This window comes from Eleutherodactylus coqui, chromosome 1 (assembly GCF_035609145.1).
Source record: "Eleutherodactylus coqui strain aEleCoq1 chromosome 1, aEleCoq1.hap1, whole genome shotgun sequence".
NCBI classification, from domain to species: Eukaryota; Metazoa; Chordata; class Amphibia; order Anura; family Eleutherodactylidae; genus Eleutherodactylus; species Eleutherodactylus coqui.
Window position 1 is genome coordinate 366,574,486 of NC_089837.1, and position 27,276 is coordinate 366,601,761.

A 27,276-nucleotide genomic window follows, 5' to 3' on the forward strand; every position below is an offset into this window, starting at 1 on the left:
CCTCTTGGTTGGGCATGGGCAATTTTTCTGAGGTACATTGGTACTGTTGGTACACCAATTTTTTGGGCGCTCGCCTACAGTGTAATCCTAGTAATTTTTAGCCCACCTGCATTAAAGCTGATGTTACCTTAGCTGTGCTGGGCACTGCAATGGGATATAATTATGTACCGCCGGTGGGTTTCAGGGAGCCACCCATGCTGTGGGTGCACAGGGACTTCACATTAGGGATTTGTACCTGCCAGTGTCTATGTATTAAAAACCCCGGTCAGACTGGGGCATGCAGTGTGGGCCGAAGCCCACCTGCATTAAATCTGACGTTACCTCAGCTGTGATGGGCACTGCAATGGGATATGTTTATGTACTGCCGGTGGCTTCCTGGGACCCACCCATGCTGTCGGTCCACACGGAGTTGTAACTGCATGTGTCCACTTCTAAAGAACCCCAGTCTGACTGGGGCATGCAGTGTGGGCCGAAGCCCACCTGCATTAAACCTGACGTTACCTCAGCTGTGATGGGCACTGCAATGGGATATATTTATGTACCGCCGGTGGCTTCCTGGAACCCACCCATGCTGTGGGTCCACACGGAGTTGTAACTTCATGTGTCCACTTCTAAAGAACCCCAGTCTGACTGGGGCATGCAGTGTGGGCCGAAACCCACCTGCATTAAACCTGACATTACCTCAGCTGTGATGGGCACTGCAATGGGATATGTTTATGTACCGCCGGTGGGTTCCAGGGAGCCACCCATGCTGTGGGTCCACACGTAGTTGTAACTCCATATGTCCACTTCTAAAGAACCCCAGTCTGACTGGGGCATGCAGTGTGGGCCAAAGACCACCTGCATTTAATCGGACGTTACCTCAGCTGTGATGGGCACTGCAATGGGATACATTTATGTACAGCCGGTGGGTTCCAGGGAGCCACCCATGCTGTGGGTGCACATGAAATTCCCATTGTGGAGTTGTACCTGCCTGTGACTATTTATAAAAAAACCCGGTCTGACTGGGGCATGCAGACACCTTGACAGAATGAATAGTGTGTGGCACATGGGTTCCCCATTGCTATGCCCACGTTTGCAGCTCCTGATGGAGGTGGCACAGGATTGGATTTCTCATTGCTTCTGTACAGCATTATGGGCTATTGCCCCGCCCCTTTTAAACAGGGTCGCTGCCTGGCCGTGCCAACCCTCTGCAGTGTGTGCCTGCGGTTCCTCCTCATGGCAGACGCACTTATAAATAGACATGAGGGTGGTGTGGCTATGAGACCAGCGTGTGGCATGAGGGCAGCTGAAGGCTGCGCAGGGACACTTTGGTGTGCGCTGTGGACACTGGGTCATGCGGGGGGCTTAGGCAGCATGTTACCCAGCAGAAGTGGCAGCGAAGTGTCATGCAGGCAGTGATTGTGCTTTGTTGGAGGTAGTGTGGTGCTTAGCTAAGGTATGCATTGCTAATGAGGGTTTTTTCCAGAAGTAAAAATTGTGTGTGGGGGGGGGGGGTCACTCTTGCCGCTATTGTGGCTTAATAGTGGGACCTGGGAACTTGAGATGCAGCCCAACATGTAGCCCCTCGCTTGCCCTATCCGTTGCTGTGTCGTTCCCATCACTTTCTTGAATTGCCCAGATTTTCACACATGAAAACCTTAGCGAGCATCGGCGATATACAAAAATGCTCGAGTCGCCCATTGACTTCAATGGGGTTCGTTACTCGAAACGAACCCTCGAGCATCGCGAAAATTTCGTCTCGAGTAACGAGCACCCGAGCATTTTGGTGCTCGCTCATCTCTATTGCTGAGGCTTATGAATGTATTGTATTGTTAGGTTGGGAAATGTCAGAAAATTATTAGCTCAGAAGGAATGGAGGTGGATTGTGAGGCTTGGGACTATGGTCCTCCTGGGACTGAATGAACAGATTAGCTTTGCCTCTTTCTTATAGGTGTTCCCCTTTCTTTCCATGTTTTTAGTGGTATTCATTTCATGTTTCTGTTTGCATGTTGTGGTTCTTATACTTCTTCTGCCTTGTGCACATCTTCTTCTACTCCTGTGCCATCTATCTAGATTTGTGATGGATTTGTGATGTTTTTAGCTATTGTATCTTCATCCTGCATATCTCCTGCGACATTGGCTTTGCACCTGCATTACGTTGCCCTATGGCTATGAAGGACTTTGCACATTTCATTTTCACAGTGCCCTCCCGTTTTTCACTTTTGTACATTTTGTGCATCCTATGGACTTTTCGTCCTTTTATTTTTTCGCATTCACTTTTTGCACAATTTTTTTCCAACTTTCATGTACTTTTTATGCATATATATTTTTGTCTTCATATCACATTAATTAATATTGTCATATTGATGTTACATGAATTTATATTTATTTATACACCATTCTTTGATTTATTACTCATTTTTTCTCTTCATTTTTGCATAATTTATGTGATATGAATTTTTATTTCTGTGTTTATATTACACTTGTTTATTATATTTGTTTAATTATGGTGTATGTCATTTTTCGTTTTGTATTTTAATCTCTTTTCATTATTATATTACAGTCTGAGGCCTTAGTCAGACGGGCGTTTTTTCGCGCGATTTGCGCATGCGTCCGGCGATCATTTAAAACCATTGCTTTGCAATGGTATCGGACACATGAGCGCTTTTTATGCGCTCGTCCGATAAATTATAGAACAGAAATCGCAGATCACACCTATCTGCGATTCCTGTTCTCTTCTTATATGCGCTCAATGGGGCCGGCGGCAGCAGCGCCGACCCCATTGAGAACATATAGAAGACAAATCATTCTTCTCTGCCACAGCTGTAACAGCTGTGGCAGAGAAAAACGATGTTTGCCCATTGAATTCAATGGAGCCGGCAATACAGCAGCTCACTCCATTGAATTCAATGCTCTGGACAGCTCCGGCCCGTTTCTATTAAAACGCAGCTAGGAGCAGTTTTTCCGGCGATTTTTCGCCTCCGGTCACGCGATTTGCGCATGCGCATCTGTCATGCGATGCACAAATCGTGCGAAAAAACGCCCGTCTGACTAAGGCCTAATTATGATTTTTTGGCACCTTGGGGTTACTTAAGTTGTACTTTTTAGATTGGTATTTAGATATTTGTTGTTGTTATATTAGGCAACCCTTCTACTGGATTACATTAATAGCAAGATATCGATAAGCATTTCCAACATGACTGTGTTTGCTGCTGTATTATGGTCATTGGGCGTACGCTGCCCAACCTCATTTTGCTCTCAGCACATGTGAGCTCTTACAATCTGCGCTCACTTTGACCACAGAGTGTCGAGAATTGTGCGCTTCCCTCTTGCATTGTTTCATGTGCATGTGTAATTCTGTCTGCAGCAACAGTTTTTTACCACAAGGTGACCTGATGGGTATATCAGGAGGAGTGTGAGCTTCCACAATTCACCCCTTAAGGAGGGAAACAAAATGCGCATTGACATTTTTCTCAGATCCATTGGTGAGTATTTGTCCTGGTATATGTTCTGGTATTGTTTGAGATATTTATTTGCAGTTTTCTTTTGATGAATTCTTCACTGTTATACATAATCCCCTTTCAGACTTGGTATATTTACATATGGAAGCTTATTGTGTATTTTATGCAAATTCTTTATATGTACTATGCAATAAATTCCTGAGACCTGTTGTACACTTCAACTTTACACCTATTGTATCCATGATTTTTATTGTAGTTTCCTTGTGTATTCTTGTCACATTGGGTTTTATTTATGTTTTCAATAAAGCACTGTAATTTTTTGGCACTTCAACAGTGATGAGAAAAAAGTCTCCCGCACTCAGGGTGCCAGAGTACACCAAAGCACCAAACTAATATAAAGATGTAGAAGGCATTACATCTGAAAAGGACTTCTATGTGTAGTCAATAAGTGGAGATAATAAGGAAATCGTGAATCCTTAGTACTTATAGAAAGTACTATTTATTGACAAACCATATAAAGTGCAATGCGTTTTGGAGCTAAAACAGCTCCTTTTTCAAGCACAAGTCCACAGCTTGCTCTGTTTCTTTGTTTACAGAGCCAGCTGTGGACTTGTGCTGTTTCTATCTGGGGCACTTTTATTTCCTAGAACCTCTCCTTGGAGTAGCTCTCCTTGGATGTCCCTTGGGACATGGTGTCAAACACCACAAGCCTTCCCCCTTCCGAAACATTAAATTGTACTCTGACTTTTCTCAAACAACTATGGCGGCGCGCAGGAGGTTTTCTGCAATAACAGCAATACTGAGAGAAAACAAAATATTATACAGATGGGGCTTTCCAACTAAGCTTTACATCAACAAAGAAGGCACCATTACCACTATACTAACCCATGAGGAAGGAATATATACTATTGCAGAAATGGAACCTACCAGTACCTAAAGCCCACAACCTGAACTACATAACCAAAGACTGGTCTCAATGACAACCGAAGAGAGTTAATAAAGAATCGTCTCGCAACTGCTAAAACTTCTGCAAAAGGCAGTATTTTCTCAACCTGCGGACCCCGCGCTAAGTTTCAGTAGCGCTCACACTACAGGCTGAACTCTATTCAAACCCCAACCAAGACCTTTACCAAGGACCTCATTGTCCAACAACTGGAAAGATCCTTTTATTTTGACTCTACAACAGTTGCACAAGGCAACTCAAGTTTATTTTTAATTTTTTTTCCCCTTGTTCTCTTTTTTTCTACTTACTAGTTACTTCAACTGAGAAATCATTCCCTCACCCTCTAACCATCTGATCCTCCATGTAGGATGTCTCTAAAAGCAAATACTATACCCCACCTCCTCTTTGGAATAGGGAGGACAAGGCCATCTCTATCAGTGCACAAACAGGAGGAGTTCATTATGAAACTGACTTTTCAAGTTTTCAAATGGAGTTGAAACTAGTATCGCTAAATGTCAAGGGACTTAACTCCCCTTATAAAAGATCTGCCCTATGGAGAGAAGTACTCTTATGTAATGCAGACATCTTCTGCACCCAGGAGACCCATTTTAAGAAGGGAAATACCCCTAAGTTAACCCACCCCAAGTTTACAAAGATTTATATGGCTAACGCTTCAAAAAAAAAAAAAGGCTGACGTTCTGATCACAGTAAGAGACTCTGTGGATTTACATCTAATAGAGCGGATCGAAGATGAGGAGGGCAGGTTTTTGATGTTAATATGTAGGTTAAATGGTTTCCTTGTGACTCTGGTCTACATTCCCAACTCAAAACAATTAAGATACTTGGGCAGAGTGGCAAGGAAAATAAAGGGGTCACAACAAGGTTCATTAATGCTTTGTGGTGATTTTAATGCTATAGCCGATGCTACCTTAGATACGAGCCAAACAGGAAGCAGCAGGGTGTTCACCTTGTCATCTTGGATTCATAAAAATGAAGAATCAACATGTTTTCAAGAATTGACATGTTTCTGGTGGACTTCCAAATTCTTAACGCACTCCAAGAAGCAAAGATAGGCATGTCCTCATGGTCTGACCATGCCCCGATCACACTAAGATTAAGGCTAGGCCCCCGATCTCCATCTTTCAATAGCTGGAGAAACAACACCTTTCCTATGAAGATCCTAAAATTCCAAAACAGAATTAAGGAAACAATTGAGGAATATTTCCAGTTCACGATACCCCAGAAACATGTCGATTTACATTGTGGAACGCCCACAAACTAGTGGTTAGGGGTACAATGATACAGCAGGGCTCCATCTATAAAAGGGGGGAAAACAGCCTTCTTAAAAAGACCCTGGAAGCATTGAAGGCACTTGAACAAAGCATTCAATTTGCCCCTACACCATCCTTATATAATGAGCTTAGAGAAACTAGACTTAAGATCCGCAATATTTTGATAGACGGACATGAGAAAAACTTGAAGTCCATAAAAACCTCTTACTATGTTAATAATAATAAAAACACCAAATTGATTGCCAACAAAGTCAAACAAAAAAAATTAAGACAAAGATCCCCTTTATCATTGATCCTATCACAAAAAAATAAGATAACTAACCCCATAACAATAGCAGAGGAATTCAGGAGATTCTACGAGTCATTATATAATCTTAGGGACCAGCCCACCGTCTCTCAACCCTCGGAAGAAACTATTAACAACTTCCTGACTTCTTTAAAGTTTTCCAAACTTTCAAAGGCGCAACTAGAAAAATGAAATTTCCCCATCACTTTCCAAGAGATTCTACAAACTATCGACAGAGCCAAAAAAGACAAAGCTCCAGGCACCGATGACTTTTCGAATAAATATTTCAAACATATAAGGCCCAACTGGTAATTCATATAAGAAATGTATTTAATAAGGCGATGGAAGAAGGTTCGATCCCCCCTGAAATGCTTCAAGCAAATATTGTAACAATTCCTAAGCCGGGCAAAGAAGCAACATCACCCGCGAACTTTAGACCTGTATCCCTATTAAACAGCGACATTAAAATATATGCAAAAATTCTGACCCTAAGATTGTTGGAAGTTACTCCAGATCTAATTAACAGTGATTAGGTTGGATTTGTGAAGGGAAGACAGGCTTCTAATGCGACGAGACGACTGATAGATATTGTAAGCGAGGTTGAGAGATCTCGAACACCTTGTCTGCTTCTTACATTGGACGCGGAGAAGGCATTCGATAGAATCCACTGGGGGTATGCCTTTGCCGAGCTTGAGAGGGTAGGTTTTGGAGGTAATATTTTGTCTGCCATACAGGCCTTAAACGGCGTGCCTTCTGCTCGTGTTCTTATAAATGGAGTTATTTCTAGCTCATTTATCATAACCAACGGAACCAGACAAGGCTGTCCTTTGTCACCCACACTGTTCATTTTGACAATGGAACTATTAGTGGAAGCAATTTGTATGAAGAGTGTTATCAGGGGGGTAGACAGCATAAAGTTGGTTTATTCGCAGATGATGTGGTGTTGATGCTGACCTCTCCACTGGAATCCCTTAGGGCAGCCTCTGACCTCCTAAGGTCATATGGAATGATCTCATTTTACAAAGTCAACCCAACTAAATCAAACATTTTACCAATCAACCTACATCCTAAACTTACAAGAGATAATAAAAGAAGAATTTCCATTTGAATGGGACCCCTTGGGAGTCCAATATCTGGGCACAACAATTAGTTTACCAATAAATAGCACAATAGATTGCAATATGTTGTCATTAATAGATGATATCCAACGAAGCATGACCAACTATGATAAATTAGAACTGTCCTGGCTTGGGAGGATAGTCGTTTACAAAATGATCGTCCTAAAATATTATACTTCTTCAGAATGATAGCTTTAAAATGCAACTCCAAACTACTCAGAAAACTGTAAAGCCAGCTCATGTTCTTCATATAGGGAAATAAGAGACCAAGAGTAGCAGCAACCATTTTGTACAGCCCCAAAAGATATGGCGGAATGGGGGTGCCTAATTTAACTGCCTATTGCAAAGCTAATATCATTTCCCAGCTGAGGTCCTGGTGTTTTCCACAAGAGGGAATAGGTTGGCCTTCCATCGAACAAACCTCATTAGGAGGAAAATCTTTAAAAAATGTATTGCTAGCTTTAAGTACAAACATAGATATTATCCCGATAGACAACCCAATAATAAGGAACGCCGCTGAAATCTGGAGGCAATTAATACAAATCACGAAACACCGTCACCCTAGGACGGAGGTCCCCCTGCCCCTGAAAGTTATGGAATTTAGCTTAGAAAATATAAATACGCGAAGCTGGAGGCAAAAAGGCATCAAATTGCTCTCAGACTTAGCTGACGGTCCTAAAATTAAAACATTCTATGAGGAATTTGGCCTCCAAAGTGGGGACTTCCTTCTGTATTCTCAAATCAGGAGTAGGTGGCCCTTCATGACCCCCAATAGGACCTCCCTGCCTAGCTTCTTATTCAAATTTCTCTTCAGCCCCTCCCCCCATAAATTACCCCTTAAAGTTATGTATGAAGTCTTTTGTGGCGGTGGAGATTCCGAACAAAATCCACAAAAAAAGGCACACCTTCTTAACTGCGAGACGAAGTTGGGAAGATCTTTTCTGATTAAAAAATGGATCAAGGTGCATAGCTGGGCAAATAAAGCATCAAGATGTGCCTCTTTGGTGGTGGTCCATTATAAAACAACCACCAGATGGTACAGATCTCTGGTGAGATTGGCAGATTTCTTCCCGGGAGTGTCCGATAACTGTTGGAGGGGCTGCGGAAAGAGGGTCTCCCTATTACACATATTTTGGAGCTGTCCATACATAAGTGCCACCTGGCAAGACTATTTTAAATTCCTCAGTAATGTCACAGAAATAAAAATCTCTCCCTCCCCTGAGCTAGCAATATTACAGTTGGGCATAGAGGACATCCCCCCTAATTTTAGGAAAGTCATTGCACACGGCCTCCTTGTTACTAAACTACTGATAGTGAGAAGGTGGAAGTCCCAATGTACTCCATCCCTATCAGATATAATTAATACACTGTCGGAACATATGGGAATGGAGAGAATTTTCGCTTTTAGGAATGACAGAGTTTCCAAGTTTAGAGAGGAATGGGAGCCCTGGACAGATTTCCTCCAGAACGATTCGACGAACTTAATGTGAAACTCCTAAAAATTGTAATGAACCCTGTTTAACGGTTATTTAACAGTTATCAAGTTGTTTGTTAGATAGAGCGTAGTATCAGATCAGATCCTATATCTATCTCCCCCTTCCCCCCTCTGTTACCCTCCCCTAGCTCTAGTTCTTTCCCCTCCCCCCCACCTATAAATGCTTTTAAGATTAGAATTTCAGTCTGAAATGGGCAAGTCATGTAACCATATACACACTTCTACCAGTGATGATCTAACCTATACAATGTAAATATACATTATTTATATGTGTAAGATTTCTTGCCAACTCTCAATAAAAACAATTGAACAATAAATTAGTTTTTCTTTCTTTTTCTAACAAACATGATGTGGTCTTCCAAATTTGTTATGCTGTTTTTTTTTTACCTTGGACACTTGAACCTTCATCTTATTACCATCAATCCAATGTAATAATTTTATTCAGAAAATATTTTGTATTTGTCAATACAAATTAGTTACTATGTTAGGACTTATTAAAATATATCTGTAGCTATTAGAAAGACATTAACTGACACATAGCTATTGGCGTAATAGCTATTACGAGATTAGGACATGTGTCAGTTAATGACTTTCTATCTGATAGCACAAGTGGCTCATTTGTTTAGAATTCATTGAAATATTATTGTTCATCGAGTAATATTATAAATAATTTGTGGCCTTGTAACAATAAGACAATTTTTCCAATGTATTTACACCGGTTTTCTAGCAATGTCATATTTGTGATGCCCCATGCACCACTTCTTCCATCACTTGAGTCACAACACAATGCATCTTATTTGTCAAGTTTTCTTCGAGCTTTTCCAAACCTAGCTTTTCTTTTTTTAAACCATTGAATGGCTACGGCCACTATAGTTTATCCTGATGCATAGATTTTTGTCTAATACCAGCTGAAACAATGCTTAGTACTAGAGATGAGCGAACGTACTCGTTTCGAGTACTTATGCACCCGAGTACCGCCATTTTCGAGTACTTCAGTACTCGGGTGAAAAGATTCGGGGGGCGCCGGGGGGCGGGGAGAGGCGTGGCGGTGCGAGGGGTAGCAGCGGGGAACAGGGGGGAGCCCTCTCTCTCTCCCTTTCCCCCCCACTCCCCACTGCTACCCCCCGTGCCGCCACGGCGCCCCCCAAATTTTTTCGCCCGAGTACGGAAGTACTCGGAAATCGCGGTATTCGGGCGTGGCCGAGCACGTTCGCTCATCTCTACTTAGTACGCATCATAAATATATTGTCAATAATTTTTTTGTTGACTTCCATATTTCATATTACATTGTAGCATTAGTAAAAGCTTTCAAACACACATTTAACATTGGAGAGTCTGGTTTACTACAAACACAATCACATGCAGCATGCAGAAGCACGTTAAAATTTTTTACGCAGTAAAATATTTTAACAGACCTGCGGAGGGAACTGCCTCCCTTTTTGGTCAGAGTACATGACATAAGCAGCTTGTGTGTAGGCATAGCTTTTGAAGCGAGGTTTGGGAGGAGGTGAAGGGGTGTGCACACGTCCCTGTGCTACATTGACAGTGATCTAAGAAGAAGAGATGAGAGGACAAAAGGCACACACAGATTGGTAAATGCATACAGACCAAGTTCACATATATTTTAAAAGCAAAATCCATCAGCAAATCACTCCTAATGTATCATATCCTCTAGAATGATGTGACTAATTGAGTGTTACATAATGTGTATACACCAGTAACACCATTAATGCAAACCTCGGTATTTGGAGTATAAATTCTCATTGTTTAGATCACTTTTGGCATAACTTTAAACTAAATATATAGGAATTAAATTTAAACTTTGCATAAATGGGAAAATTTGTAGAATATAGAGATAAACTTGTTTTAGGATTTAGTTGCTATAAACATCTTTTTGATATTTATGTACAAAGTTAAAATTAATTTGAATTATAAAATAACGTTTTAATGTTATTTATATTAAACATAAGACTTTTTAAAATTCATTGTAACATGTAATATAATGTATTATACGACTGAAATCTCAGGGCATACTCCTGTTGGTGATTTTCCCTTGCGAGTTATGTTTAATTCTGAAACCTCGTTAACACGACTGCTGTTTTCACGCAGGATAGCCACACAAAAGGATTGTGACTATACAGCTCTAAAGACCACGTGAATTGGTTAATTCCTGCTACTTGAAGTAGCCCATTCACACGATCCGTGGTGCGTGGCGCATGCTTTCCAGCTCCCATAGGAGTCTATGAAAAGCACGCAGCAAAGATAGGACAGGACTAGAGATGAGCGAACGTGTTCTTCCGAGCTTGATATTCGTGCGAATATTAGGGTGTTCGGGATGTTCGTTATTCGTAACGAACACCATGCGGTGTTCTGGTTATTTTCACTTCCTTCCCTGAGACGTTAGCGCGCTTTTCTGGCCAATTGAAAGACAGGGAAGGCATTACAACTTCCCCCTGTGACGTTCAAGCCCTATACCACCCCCCTGCTGTGAGTGGCTGGGAAGATCAGGTGTCACCCGAACATAAAAGTCGGCCCCTCCCGCGGTTCGCCTCAGATGCCTGGTGAGTTAGCTGAGGGACAGTGCTGTTTGTACCGGAGCTGCTGTAGGGAAAGAATTGGTAGTTAGTGTAGGCTTCAAGACCCCCCAAAGGTCCTTATTAGGGCCACTGATAGCTGTGTGTTGGCTGCTGTTAGCAGTGGCAAATTTTTTTTTCTCAAAATCGGCTCTGCAGACCGTTGCACCTGGCATTAGGGACAGAAGTGCTGCATAGGCAGGGAGAGTGTTAGGAGTGAGTGTAGCCTTCAAGAACCTCAACGGTCCTTTCTAGGGCCATATTTATCCGTGTGCAGTACTGTCCAGGCTGCTGTTAGCTGTGCTGCATTTTTTTTTGCTTCTCAAAATCGCTTCTGCAGAGCATTGCACCCTCCATTGATACTGCAGGGAAAGAATTGTATAGGCAGGGCCACAACACAGTTATTATTCATTGAATATATGCAGTGCTGCCTTTTGCTTGTAAAACAAGTGAAAATAATTCTATTTGTCCTGCCTCTGTCCGTCCTAAGGGCGGTGGACACGTGTCGGCTGCGTGTGACACCTTTAAAAATCAGACGCACCCAGCTACGTTTTACTCCTGGCTTCGCCATTTGCTTTCCTTAATTGGGAAAAAAAATACCTGCTCTGCCACAGTTAATAACTCTGCTACCCTCATGTTCTGTGACACATTAGCAGGGACACAGCACAGTTATTAAACTTCTCATGTTCATAGAATATACGCAGTACTGCCTTTTGGTGCCAAAAAACGGAAAATAATTCTATTTGTCCGGCCTCTGTCCGTCCTAAGGGCGGTGGACACGTGTCGGCTGCGTGTGCAACCTGTAAAAATCATACGCACCCAGCTACGTTTTACTCCTGGCTTCGCCATTTGCTTTCCTTAATTGGGAAAAAAAATACCTGCTCTGCCACAGTTAATAACTCTGCTACCCTCACGTTCTGTGACACATTAGCAGGGACACAGCACAGTTATTAAACTTCTCATGTTCATAGAATATACGCAGTGCTGCCTTTTGGTGCCAAAAAACGGAAAATAATTCTATTTGTCCGGCCTCTGTCCGTCCTAAGGGCGGTGGACACGTGTCGGCTGCGTGTGACACCTTTAAAAATCATACGCACCCAGCTACGTTTTACTCCTGGCTTCGCCATTTGCTTTCCTTAATTGGGAAAAAAAATACCTGCTCTGCCACAGTTAATAACTCTGCTACCCTCACGTTCTGTGACACATTAGCAGGGACACAGCACAGTTATTAAACTTCTCATGTTCATAGAATATACGCAGTGCTGCCTTTTGGTGCCAAAAAACGGAAAATAATTCTATTTGTCCGGCCTCTGTCCGTCCTAAGGGCGGTGGACACGTGTCGGCTGCGTGTGACACCTTTAAAAATCATACGCACCCAGCTACGTTTTACTCCTGGCTTCGCCATTTGCTTTCCTTAATTGGGAAAAAAAATACCTGCTCTGCCACAGTTAATAACTCTGCTACCCTCACGTTCTGTGACACATTAGCAGGAAAACAGCACAGTTATTAAACTTAGATTATTCATTCACTAGAGGCAGTGGGGCCTTTCGTTTTCAAAAAAGGGAAAAAATTATATTTGGCCTGCAGTCTTGCGCCAATTTATTTCCTGCCTGTGAAATCAAATCACTGGTAATACAGCATGCTGAGGGGTAGGGGTAGGCCTTGAGGACGTGGACGTGGCCGAGGACGCGGAGGGCCAAGTCAGGGTGTGGGCACAGGCCAAGCTCCTGATCCAGGTGTGTCGCAGCCGACTGCTGCGCGATTAGGAGAGAGGCACGTTTCTGGCGTCCCCACATTCATCGCCCAATTAATGGGTCCACGCGGGAGACGGTTATTAGAAAATGAGCAGTGTGAGCAGGTCCTGTCCTGGATGGCAGAAAGTGCTTCGAGCAACCTATCGTCTACCCGCAGTTCTGCGCCGTCCACTGCTGCCAATCCGAATCCTCTGTCTGCTGCTCCTCCTTCCTCCCAGCCTCCTCACTCCACTACAATAACACCTGCTCAGGAGCGGGAGCACTCCCAGGAACTGTTCTCGGGCCCCTGCTTAGATTGGGCAGCAGCGGTTCCTCTCCCACCAGAGGAGTTTATCGTCACTGATGCCCAACCATTCGAAAGTTCCCGGGGTCCGGGGGAAGAGGCTGGGGACTTCCGCCAACTGTCTCAACAACTTTCTGTGGGTGAGGAGGACGATGACGATCAGACACAGTTGTCTTGCAGTGAGGTAGTAGTAAGGGCAGTAAGTCCGAGGGAGCAGCGCACAGAGGATTCGGAGGAAGAGCAGCAGGACGATGAGGTGACTGACCCCACCTGGTGTGCAACGCTTACTCAGGAGGACAGGTCTTCAGAGGGGGAGTCAAGGGCATCAGCAGGGCAGGTTGCAAGAGGCAGTGCGGTGGCCAGGGGTAGAGGCAGGGCCAGACCGAATAATCCACCAAGTGTTTCCCAAAGCGCCCCCTCGCGCCATGCCACCCTGCAGAGGCCGAGGTGCTCTAAGGTCTGGCAGTTTTTCACAGAGACGCCTGACGACCGACGAACAGTGGTGTGCAACCTTTGTCGCGCAAAGCTCAGCCGGGGAGCCAACACCAACAGCCTCACCACCACCACCATGTGCAGACATATGATGGCCAAGCACCCCGCAAGGTGGGACGAAGGCCGTTCAGCGCCTCCGGTTTGCACCCCTGCCTCTCCCCCTGTGCCCCAACCTGCCACTGAGATGCAACCCCCCTCTCAGGACACAGGCACTACCGTCTCCTGGCCTGCACCCACACCCTCACCTCCGCTGTCCTCGGCCCCATCCAGCAGTGTAGTTCAGCGCACCGTCCAGCCGTCGCTTGCGCAACTGTTGGAGCGCAAGCGCAAGTACGCCGCCACGCACCCGCATGCTCAAACGTTAACCGTCCGCATAGCAAAATTCATCAGCCTTGAGATGCTGCCGTATAGGGTTGTGGAAACGGAGTCCTTCAAAAGTATCATGGAGGCGGCGGCCCCGCGCTACTCAGTTCCCAGTCGCCACTACTTTTCCCGATGTGCCGTCCCAGCCCTGCACGACCACGTCTCCCGCAACATTGTACGCGCCCTCACCAACGCGGTTACTGCCAAGGTCCACTTAACTACGGACACGTGGACAAGCACAGGCGGGCAGGGCCACTACATCTCCCTGACGGCACATTGGGTGAATTTAGTGGAGGCTGGGACAGAGTCAGAGCCTGGGACCGCTCACGTCCTACCCACCCCCAGAATTGCGGGCCCCAGCTCGGTGGTGGTATCTGCGGAGGTGTATGCTTCCTCCATTAAAGCACCCTCCTCCTCCTCCTCCTCTGTCTCGCAATCAAGATGTGTTAGCAGCAGCATGTCGCCAGCAGTCGGTGTCGCGCGGTGTGGCAGCACAGCGGTGGGCAAGCGTCAGCAGGCCGTGCTGAAACTACTCAGCTTAGGCGATAAGAGGCACACGGCCCACGAACTGCTGCAGGGTCTGACACAGCAGACCGACCGCTGGCTTGCGCCGCTGAGCCTCCAACCGGGCATGGTCGTGTGTGACAACGGCCATAACCTGGTGGCGGCTCTGCAGCTCGGCAGCCTCACGCACGTGCCATGCCTGGCCCACGTCTTTAATTTGGTGGTTCAGCGCTTTCTGAAAAGCTACCCACGCTTGTCAGACCTGCTCGTAAAGGCGCGCCGGCTCTGTGCACATTTTCGCAAGTCCCACACGGACGCTGCCACCCTGCGCACCCTGCAACATCACTTTAAGCTGCCAGTGCACCGACTGCTGTGCGACGTGCCCACACGGTGGAACTCTACGCTCCACATGTTGGCCAGGCTCTATGAACAACGTAGAGCTATAGTCGAATACCAACTCCAACATGGGCGGCGCAGTGGGAGTCAGCCTCCTCAATTCCTTTCAGAAGAGTGGGCCTGGTTGGCAGACATCTGCCATGTCCTTGGTAATTTTGAGGAGTCTACCCAGGTGGTGAGCGGCGATGCTACAATCATTAGCGTCACCATTCCTCTGCTATGCATCTTGAGAAATTCCCTGCAAACCATAAAGGCAGCTGCTTTGCGCTCGGAAACGGGGGCGGGGGAAGACAGTATGCCGCTGGATAGTCAGGGCACCCTCCTGTCTATTTCTCAGCGCGTACAGGAGGAGGAGGAGCATGAGGAGGATGAGGAGGAGGGGGAAGAGACAGCTTGGGCCGCTGCTGACGGTACACCGGCTGATTGCCTGTCATCCTTTCAGCGTGTATGGCCTGAGGAGGAGGAGGAGGAGGAGGATCCTGAAAGTGATCTTCCTAGTGACGACAGCCATGTGTTGCGTACAGGTACCCTGGCACACATGGCTGACTTCATGTTAGGATGCCTTTCTCGTGACCCTCGCGTTGCACGCATTCTGGCCACGACGGATTACTGGGTGTACACACTGCTCGATCCACGGTATAAGGAGAACCTGCCCACTCTGATTCCCGAAGAGGAAAGGGGTTCGAGAGTGTTGCTATACCACAGGACCCTTGCGGACAAGCTGATGGTAAAATTCCCAGCCGACAGCGCTAGTGGCAGAAGGCGCAGTACCGAGGGCAAGGTAGCAGGGGATGTGCGTAGATCGAGCAGCATGTACATCCCAGGCAGTGCAACAGTCTTTAAGGGCCTGGCCAGCTTTATGGCTCCCCACCAAGACTGTGTCACCGCTCCCCAGTCACGGCTGAGTCGGCGGGAGCACTGTAAAAGGATGGTGAGGGAGTACGTAGCGGATCGCACGACCATCCTTGGTGACGCCTCTGCCCCCTACAACTACTGGGTGTCGAAGCTGGACACGTGGCCTGAACTAGCGCTGTATGCCCTGGAGGTGCTTGCTTGTCCTGCGGCTAGCGTCTTGTCGGAGAGGGTGTTTAGTGCGGCTGGGGGAATCATCACAGATAAGCGTAGCCGCTTGTCAACCGACAGTGCCGACAGGCTAACACTCATCAAGATGAACAAAGGCTGGATTTCACCAGACTTCTGTTCTCCACCAGCGGACAGCAGCGATACGTAAGCAATACGTAGGCTGCACCCGCGGATGGAAGCTACTAGAGATGAGTGAACACGTTCGGCTCCGCCCCTTTTTCGCCCGAACACCGAACTTTGCGAACACTTCAGTGTTCGGGCGAAAAAGTTCGGGGGCCGCCGTGGCAGCGCGGGGGGGTGCGGCGGGGAGTGGGGGGGAGAGGGAGAGAGAGAGGGCTCCCCCCTGTTCCCCGCTACTGCCGCCCGCGCCGCCGCACATCTCCCCGCCCCCCGGCGGCACCCGGACACTTACGCGCGAACACTGCAGTGTTCGGCAAAGCCGGTGTCCGGGTGCGGATGTGTCCGTAACGGACACGTTCGCTCATCCCTAGAAGCTACGTTCTCTCTCACCATCCAAAACGGGGACATTTCTGCTTCATCAATCTGTGTCTAATATTCCTCCTCCTCCTCCTCCTGCTCCTCCTCCTGAAACCTCAGGTAATCACGCTGAACGGGCAATTTTTCTTAGGGCCACAAGGCTCACTCAAATAATTTTTCTGAACAATTTTTATAAGTTTCAATGCGCATAAAAGCGTTGGAACTTTAACTTGAACCAATTTTTCGTTACACTGGGCTGCCTCCAGGCCTAGTTACCACTTAAGCCACATTAACCAAAGCGGTTAATGGGTTTCACCTGCCCTCTTGGCTGGCCATGGCCAATTTTTGGGATGTACATTAGTACTGTTGATACAGCAATTTTTGTGGGCCCTCGCCTACAGTGTAATCAAATTAATTTTTAGCCCACCTGCATTACAGCTGACGTTACCTCAGCTGTGTTGGGCAATGCAATGGGATATTTTTATGTACCGCCGGTGGGTTCCAGGGAGCCACCCATGCTGTAGGTGCACACGGAGTTTTTAATACATGTGTCCACTTCTAAAGAACCCCAGTCTGACTGGGGCATGCAGTGTGGGCCGAAGCCCACCTGTATTACGCACGACATTACTACCTCAGCTGTGTTGGGCAATGCAATGGGATATTTCTATGTACCGCCGGTGGCTTCCTGGCACCCACCCAGGCAGTGGGTCCACAGGGAGTTTAACCTACATGTGTCCACTTGTAAAGAACCCCGGTCAGACTGGGGCATGCAGTGTGGGCCGAAGCCCACCTGTATTACGCACGACATTACTACCTCAGCTGTGTTGGGCAATGCAATGGGATATTTCTATGTACCGCCGGTGGCTTCCTGGCACCCACCCATGCTGTGGGTCCACAGGGAATTATAAATGCATCTGTTTCCACTTATAAAGAAACCCAGTCTGACTGGGGCATGCAGTGTGGGCCGAAACCCACCTGCATTAACCCTTTCCAGTCCACTGTGTGACCTGTGAAGACATTAGGGTTTAAGGCTGTACAGCTCCGTTGTTGGTAGACGTCCGTCGGGGTTCTCTTACTGTATATTGCCAGCCTCTCTGCTGTCGGAGCCTATCCTACGTGTCAGCTCATGCAGTACTGGCTTTAGCCAGCATATAGCGCCGTTGTATAACGGCAGAAAAAGACTAAGCCCCCTAGGAAAACCATATACAAATTGGATTGGAAAGGGTTAAGCACAACATTACTACCTCAGCTGTGTTGGGCAATGCAATGGGATATTTCTATGTACCGCCGGTGGCTTCCTGGCACCCACCCATGCTGTAGGTGCACACGGAGTTTTTACTACATCTGTACACTTATAAAGAACCCCAGTCAGACTGGGGCATGCAGTGTGGGCCGAAGCCCACCTGCATTAAGCACGACATTACTACCTCAGCTGTGTTGGGCAATGCAATGGGATATTTCTGTGTACCGCCGGTGGGTTCCAGGGAGCCACCCATGCTGTGGGTCGACAGGGACTTCACAATAGGGAGTTGTACCTGCCTGTGTCTATGAATTAAAAAGCCCGGTCTGACTGGGGCATGCAGACACCTTGACAGAATGAATAGTGTGTGGCACATAGGTTCCCCATTGCTATGCCCACGTGTGCAGCTCCTGATGGCGGTGGCACAGGATTCTATTTCTCATTGCTTCTGTACAGCATTGTGGGCTATCGCTCCGCCACTTTTAAAGAGGGTCGCTGCCTAGCCGTGCCAACCTCTGCAGTGTGTGCCTGCGGTCCCTCGTCATGGCAGACGCAATTCTAAATAGACATGAGCGTGGTGTGGCATGAGGGCAGCTGAAGGCTGCCCAGGGACACTTTGGTGTGCGCTGTGGGGGGGAGGGGGTGCGGTTGGGCAGCATGTAACCCAGGAGAAGTGTCAGTGGAGTGTCATGCAGGCAGTGATTGTGCTTTGTTGGAGGTAGTGTGGTGCTTAGCAAAGGTATGCCATGCTAATGAGGGCTTTTCAGAAGTAAAAGTTGTTGGGAGGGGGGGGGCCACTCTTGCCGGTATTGTGGCTTAATAGTGGGACCTGTGAACTTGAGATGCAGCCCAACATGTAGCCCCTCGCCTGCCCTATCCGTTTCTGTGTCATTCCCATCACTTTCTTGAATTGCCCAGATTTTCACACATGAAAACCTTAGCGAGCATCGGCGAAATACAAAAATGCTCTGGTCGCCCATTGACTTCAATGCGGTTCGTTGTTCGAAACGAACCCTCGAGCATCGCGGGAAGTTCGTTCCGAATAACGAACACCCGAACATTTTGGTGTTCGCTCATCTCTAGACAGGACCTTTCTTTGCGCCCACCACGGAGCTAGAAGCGCGCATAGCAGTTACATGTCCTATCTTTAGTAGGTGTGAGCATTTTGAAGTCTAAAATTAATTCATCTGAATGGTTTAATAGGAAACCATTGGTTCTATTTAGACACGATCTTTTGCACACCTATCATGCACAAAAACAGCGCTTGTGTGAATGAGGCCTGAGATGGACAAAACTTGCATGGGAAAATAACCTTCTACGAGAATAGTACATGTAATTTGTGGTATCCCACACAACAGATAGCACATGGATGAGGTGTCCACGGGCTGTCCAATACGACCTGATCTGCTATCGGCTATAAGTATACAGTGTATAAGGCCTTAGATGGATTCCCTGACCTAAAATGAATATAAAGGGATCATGTCAGGTCCTTTATGGTCCCTTATTTTCAGGCGGTTTGGTATAGTGACGGAAATGCTGATTTCAGTGTTCTGTCACCTATACTGATCAGTTCAATGATTTTGTAAAACTTATTTTTAAACATTTGTCCTGAGATGATTATGGTTTGGTTCATTGATATTCATACATTCACACTTCTCCAACTCCTCCTCCCTTCTGCCACTGATTGACAAGTCTCTTTGTTTACACAGTAATACTGAGAGGCTTGTCAATTAATTTCTGCAGGGAAGATGGAGGAGAATGAAAATATGAATATGAATGAGCCCCATCTCTTACTAGTGCTGCACTGCTTAAAATTATAAGTTTTACAAAACCATTGAACTGATAAGTATAAATGACAGACCACTGTAATCAGTGTGTCTGTCATTACACAATTCTGACTGACTGCAACTAGAGAACTATAAGTTACCTGACAGGTTCCCTTTAAGTTCTACTACACACAAAACTAATACAGATTTATTAATATCTAGAGATGAGTGAGCATACTCGTCCGAGCATGATGCTCGTTCGAGTATTAGGGTGCTCGAGATGCTCGTTACTTGAGACGAGCACCGCGCGGTACTCGTCTCGGTTAAACGAGCACTGACCATTGAATTCAATGGAGCCGGCAATACAGCCGGCTCCATTGAAAGCAATGGGCTGCCGGCGAGTGCGGGATGAATTTTCGGGAAGGGCTTAAAACTATAAGCCCTTACCTGAAAATCATCCTAAAATGTGTAAAAATAAAAAAAAAATGTATTCTCACCTTTCCGCTGAAGCCGGAGTTCAGCCGCGTCTGGCCGGCAGTTCTCCTGAACTGCTCTGAGTAGTATTCAGCAGCCGGGGATTTAAAATCCCGGCCTGCTGAATGAGCTGCCTCTGATTGGTCAAAACCTCACCAATCAGAGGCAGCTCCCACTCACACCCACTCACATGAATTCATGAATGGGTGAGTGCTGCCTCTGATTGGCTTAGCGCAGGGACCAATCAGGGGCAGCTCTCAGCTGTCATTCAGCTGAGAGCTGCCCCTGATTGGTCCCTGCGCTGAGTCAATCAGAGGCAGCACTCACTCACCCATTCATGAATGGGTGTAAGTGAGAGCTGCCTCTGATTGGTGAGGCTGTGACCAATCAGAGGCAGCTCATTCAGCAGGCCGGGATTTTAAATCCCCGGCTGCTGAATACTACTCAAAGCAGTTCAGGAGAACTGCCGGCCAGACGCGGCTGAACTCCGGCTTCAGCCGAAAGGTGAGTATACATTTTTTTTTATTTTTACACATTTTAGGATGATTTTCAGGTAAGGGCTTATAGTTTTAAGCCCTTCCTGAAAATTCATCCCGCGCTCGCCGGCAGCCCATTGCTTTCAATGGAGCCGGCTGTATTGCCGGCTCCATTGAATTCAATGGGCTAACATCGTTCTTTATGCTGACAGTGCAGGGGGGGGGGGGTCTCACTCTTGCCACTATTGTGGCTTAATAGTGAGACCTCGGAGCCTGAAATGTAGCCCTGCATGTTGCTCCTCACCTGCCATATCCAGTTCTGTGTTTTTTACATGACTTTGGGTATTTGCTAAGATTTTCACAAATGAAAACCTTAGCGGAGTACCAGTCATATACAAAAATGCTCGAGTCGCCCATTGACTTCAATGGGGTTCGTTACTCGAAACGAACTCTCGAGCATCACTGAAAGTTCGACTCGAGTAACGAGCACTCGAGCATTTTGGTGCTCGCTCATCTCTATTAATATCGTCTTAAATTTAGACAGCTTAGCACTAGACTAGATGCATCAAATTTACGATAGTGGCTAACACTGTATGATAGATTTGGCATATATTTATACATTAGGGCATTTGTTGACTGGCTATCTTTTTGCGTTAAAATTTTGTTTCATTGTCTAAAAAAATTGTCTAAAACCCATTACAAGACTGGTGTAAGACAGGTATGCCAGTTGTTTGGTGAAAATTGAGTCATAATTCTGGTGCTTTAGCTTTGCAAATCTTCTCATCTCTGTTATGTCTAGTCCAGGGCCCCAGTGGATGGTGCAAGACCTAGGATTTTTCTCTTTGGTGTTCACTGAATCCCTGTGTTAGTCCCTCCAACCCTGCACTAGGTATAAAGTCCCATTTAGACAGGATGACTGTCAGGCAAACAATGCCCAACATGTGTCCCCGCATGTACTAGCTCACGTGCTTTTGCACAAGACCAAGAATCATTGCTTCACAGATTTCTCTCCTAACGCTCTCCGCCCCTCTCCCATGACATAATATAGCGGCCATTCAGTAGTAAACGACTGCTATTTACACTGAATGATCATTATTCAGAAATGTAAGCAGCTTAAAATCCTGAACTATTGTTCAGTGTAAATAACAGCCTCTCAGTACTGAACGCCCGCTGTGTTAAGTGAATGGGGAGGGGTGGGGAGAGTGCAAGGAGAGAAATCTCCTCCAGCTTCCCTGCTGTGAAGCAATGATACTCACTCCTGTGCAAAATTGTCAGATGAATGACTGCCTGTTTACACGGCCTGTTTGTTGTTTGATTGTTATACGCGTATTAACTGAGCGAGGAACGATAAGCAAATTAATTATTCAGTCACTGTCAGTGTTTACACTGAATAATTATCGCTCTGTTTCACGTGATCCAATGATAAACTGAATGATAAATGTTCTGTATAAAAGGACCCTAACACAGTTTATTAGTTCTGCCTGAGATGTTTGTTTTAATTTACTCTTTGCTGTCAAGCTGGAATATAAGGCTGCTAATGTGTGCAATTGTCAAGCAACAGAAGTTTGGGTATAGATGTAGGATCTAGTAGGTTTTAGCTGCGGATTTATGAATGCAGTGCAAGCTACAATCAAGATTAATGCAAGATGCAGGATATTTTTATGCTGTTTTTATGCAGTATATGGTTGTAATTACTGCTCTAAAGATAGTAACCAGTTGATAAGTTCAGAGGGTTGATATTTTTAAAATAGGATATGTGGATGTTCAATAACTAGAAACCTTAATGAATTGCCCGAATTATTCAAAATCTGTACTATGTGACATTTCACACATGAAGTTGCACAGAGCACCTGCAGTCTAAAGGTCCTTTTACATGCAAAGATAATCTTTAACATGGCTGAAAGATTGGAAGATTTGGTGATGTATTGGCATTAAGTGTTATTGGCTTTAATGTTCATTAACACTTTAATCATCTTTATTTGCGTGTAAAAGGACCTTTAATCCTTTGTTACCTCCATGAGTTGTTTACAGAGCCCAGCTTGTGTTTAACGCACCCCTAGCTGAGTAAACATCTGCAGGAAGATTCCATTGTTCTCTTCCAGGCAGAGTGCACAGTGTACTTATTATGCATGCAAAGCAAAACACAGCCAGTGCACTGTGTATCCTGCAGGCTTTTGAAAGATGAGTAAAATGCATTCAAATGGTATTTATTTGCTCAGTCTTACAGCTGCTGAATGATGGATATAATGCGGAGCTAAAATCCATTATTCAAATGGAAAGTGCACAATACTGGCGTTTACATGTAAAGATTATCGCTGATTTTTGGCTGTTTGGACAAATTTTGAGCAATGATCGTTGTGTGTAAAAGGGCCTTAAGAGTTCCATATTCACTTTAAAGGGAACAATACTATTGTATGTATGGTTGTATATGCTTCTAATTCCTGAATCATAGGTAGATTGCAGTCCACAAAAGAAATATGCCTAATATAATATATAGCAGACACTTAATTAGCTATTTTTAATGAAAATTATTTGGAGCTGAAATGCTATTTTTTTTCTCAGTAAACTGGTATCTGACTCCACCTTTGTGCTTATTTACAGTTGATTATCTTTTTTTATAATTCCCAGATATAGCAAAGTTTAACACAAAATTGATAACTTGCTGCAAAATCTTATATTACTTTAGGGCTTAATCACACAGATGTATTTTGCCCTCGTATTAAGCGCATATTTTTTATGCATGTTTTCTGCGTATGTTAAATCCCCACAGTATATATTTGTGCATATTATGCGCATAATACGCACCAAAATAGCACATGTTGTGTTTTACTCTATGCAAATGAAAAAAAATGCAGGTGTGAGTGGTCCAATAGAAATCAATGAGCTTTTAGCACTGCTTGTTACGTGTGTGAAAAATACCTGCATAACACATTGGCCACATACGCCCATGTGAGCCTTTAACACAGTAAAAAAAGCCATTGAAAAGCTAGTGAAATGTAAGAAAAAGTTATGTACCAGTATTTATGTAATGTTTTACATGTCGAGGTAAACTTTGCTACAACTATAAAATGTTTAAATAATAGAAGCCATTCAGTTTGCACATATTAAGGGCTTGGTTAGACCAGCGTTGTTTACCCGCTGCTGTAGGAACTGGCGCTGCTATAGGAACCAATAGGTTGCTATGGAAGCAGCCAAATGGACACTTCTTGGAAGCGCAGAATCTGCGCTTCTAACAAAGAAAGGACAGCGAGTGCTGACTCGCTTGTCAGCTCCGTGGTGCGCCGAAGCAGCCCGTTCATGCAATCTTTACAGGTCTGTTAGTAGCGTGCTTTACTCGTTGCTTAGCAGCAAATAAACAACGCTCGTCTGACCGAGCGCTCAACAACAAGGTAGATATGGTTATTACTATAGAATTTAAAACAGCTGCTTACTTCCTCAGTTAGTCACATTAGCACCATGAGTTCCAATTTTTACATGATCCATGACTGATATGATGAAACTGTTTTGATCTGTTTTGCAATGCATGCTAACAGATCATGTTAATTTATAATGATGCTGCCATTTTTCAGTATTTGTTTTGAGAACAGAATAACACTTCAAACTACAGTACTAAATTTGGCAAAACTGCTGAATGGATTGATACAAAGCCTTTGGAGCATGATTTTTTACAACAACGTTAGTGGCAAGAGTAGCAACAGAGTTAAGGAAATATTTTAAAATGCAATTCTTAGTTAATTCTCCAAAATTAAAAACACCTAGAAATGTCTGACAATTAGTGTCTTTCCTTGATGAAAATACTTAATCGCCAACATCAGAGAAACCAGACAGGTTTCATTGGAATAAGAGTTGTCTTTATGAGAGAACTCTTTAAATATAAGATGCAATATATATGAACAACTAGCTGATATAACCGGCTTCGCTCGAGTTAATTTGATACAGGTGATTAACTGTTGTTCACACAGAAAATTGCATGAAGTCGTGGTTACTTTAGAGGAACTGAGGAATAAAATATGTATATACATAGAGGAGCGTTAGATTCTCATCAGACTGCATGTACTGATATCCCTCTGCAGCATGTGGAACCCCTTCAATTCTCCTCACTTTTTACCCTTAAAGGTAATGCCCCTTTTTAATCAAATTTACCCCCAGACTGGAAGTTGCAACCCCTTCTTAGCCTTAAAGGCAGACTCCATGCCTGCAGTTCATGAACGCTTTCTTCTACTCAGTAAATGCACACAGAGGTGACTTAGATTCTTTTTAGTATATACACATATAGGAGCATTAGATTCTCCTCAGTATATACATGTAGAGGTGAGGTAGATTACAAATCATTTCCTTGGGCGCTACAGTTTCTGAGAAAAGAACTATCTCATGTATCGCAGATTTTTTCAGGCTAAGGGCTCAGTCACACAGGCGTTTTTACGTGCGTATATATGCGCGTGTATACTCGCGTAAAGAAAAACGTGTGACCATGTCCATTGCCACCCACATGTTCTATCTTTTGTAGGTGCTTTTTTTTGACAAATGCAGTACGAACGTTTTTATGCATGTATATACTCGCGTAAAAACGCCTGTGTGACTGAGCTCTGAGAATGAATTATTGAAGTTATGACCCCCTTTATTTTTCTTATTTAGGATATAAAGAATGGACATGGCAGATTTCATGTTTGTAAGGTTCAGATGTATGTTATTAACTACATTACATAGGGGGTCACTTACTTTTCCTTTATAGCACTTATAGAATGGCTGCGCCAAATTTCAAGTTTGTACAACACCAGGAGCTTAGAGAATCAGATTTGGTACATTACACAGTTGTGCACTTATTTTTAAACTTAGAATTGAATATTCCAGTTGTGACTCCTTTAATTTTCCTATTTATGACCTAAAAAATGGTTGTGCCAAATCTCATGTTTGTACGACAGCGGGAAATTAGATAATTAGATTAGGTACATTACTTAGGGGTGCCAATACTTTTGCAGTTAGCATTGAATAATTAAGTTGGGACCCTTTTACTTTTCCTATTTAAGAGCTAAAAAATGCTCATGCCAAATTTCACACTTGTACGATACCAGGAAGTTAGAGAATTAGTGATGAGTCAGTCAGTCAGTCAGTCAGTGAGGGCTTTCACCTTTATATATACATAGATAATCTAAGTGCTGTATTTCATTACTGGACCAGTAGCGATGGAGCTTGACTAAGAATATATAAAATTAACAAACTAACATAAACAACAGTACAAACATATAATAAAATCAAATAACAAAATTATTTGTTAATCTAGCCCTCTAGATCAATTATTTTCAATATATAAATTAAAAAGGAATGCAGGTCATGAGGGATAGGAAAATACATATTGGAATAGTAAAAACTGTGACTCCATCAAATATTTTTATATCCAGCCCTGGTGGATACTTTGTTCCTGAATAAGATGCAACCACCAATCAAATCTAAATGTTAGAATGGTGCAAGATAAATAACAGTAACAATTTCTTTGCAGAATCAATAAGATCCAACAATAGAAAGGAAATGTCAAGAGGCTCCAGACCGAACATCAAAATCTATGAATCAAGTGCACAAAAATCATTGCCAGTAAAATCTGCATAACCAAACCAATAAAAATACTCACAAATAATAACATACAGTAACTTAGAGAACCCTGATGGAAATGCTCAATAAATAGGGGTTCAGTATGTGTGTTGGTACACAAACAAAATAATAAAGTTCATAGAAGTTATCAGATGCTAAATTCAGAGTAGAAAAACAGCCATTGATATGGAATACAATAATAGTGTTCAATTTATAATAATCAGGCATACCTGCCAATAATTAATTGCTATTGTCTTACCAAGCTGCATTGTAAAACATAACAATGTTATTCCTATTGTGGACATTAGCAATGCATAAAGAAGCCCAACAGAAACAGGCACCTCCTATGTCTAAATCTGAAGAATAGAGATGCCACTTTAGAAACTTGGCATTATCTATCCTCACTTTAAAGCAATTATTTATGCATGCTATGAATACATTAAGCATCAGTTTATGTAGATTTTATTTTTCTACTTAAGGAATATTGAACAATTTGTATAAAATATAGTACTATTAGAAATAATTCAAAAGTAACATCAAAAACTTTTAAAAAATGTACAAAGATGAAATGTTGCAAACATGTCACAAAATAAAATATAAGAAAAATGCAAAAGAAAAAGGCTGTAGTACCCCTCAAACTGAGTTACGTCGCAACAGTGGAAGATAGGTTTGATTATAATAATGAATAATAAAGAGACAAAAATACTGGTGTATGGCGCAACCCTCTGATAAAAGCAGGCTCAAAGGCAGGAGGATTAAAACTAACTTCTGTCTTTTATTAACCACAATAAAACCAGCACAAAACGTATTTCAGGGCATAAGTCTCTTTCTTATGATTGCTGCGGTTGTACTGATGTGTACAATTAGAAATATGAACAAGTCACATGAAAAATGCTAATAAAAAGTGATAAAGAAAAAAGAATGCAAATAAAGGAGATAACAAGAAAAGAAATTATAAATTTAAAATCATAAACAGAAATAAAAAAATTAAAATGACCATAAGATAATTTGATTAAGCTTGATTTTTATTACTCAACTACTTATATGGTCCTTTTTTATATTTGACTTCTATTTATGATTTTGAACTTTCTATTTATCTTACTGTCCTCTCCTTCCTTCCTCTGCCTTTTTTCCTGTCTTTTATCTCTATCACTTCTCACTTTTATCTTTCACATGTCTTGTTCAGATCTGTAATTGTACGTATCAGTTCACCCCCCCCCCCCCCCCAGCAA

The 27,276-nt window shown here is 43.9% G+C and overlaps 1 protein-coding gene across 1 annotated transcript in view; it reads right to left on the reverse strand.

Moving 5' to 3' along the window:
• The window catches only part of DMD (dystrophin), a 2,524,637-nt gene that overhangs the window by 1,708,937 nt on the left and 788,424 nt on the right, over positions 1-27,276 (reverse strand). The window contains exon 9 of the mRNA XM_066577956.1: positions 9,993-10,127. Coding sequence (XP_066434053.1) covers positions 9,993-10,127 — 135 coding nt within the window. The remainder of the gene's footprint in view (positions 1-9,992; positions 10,128-27,276) is intronic.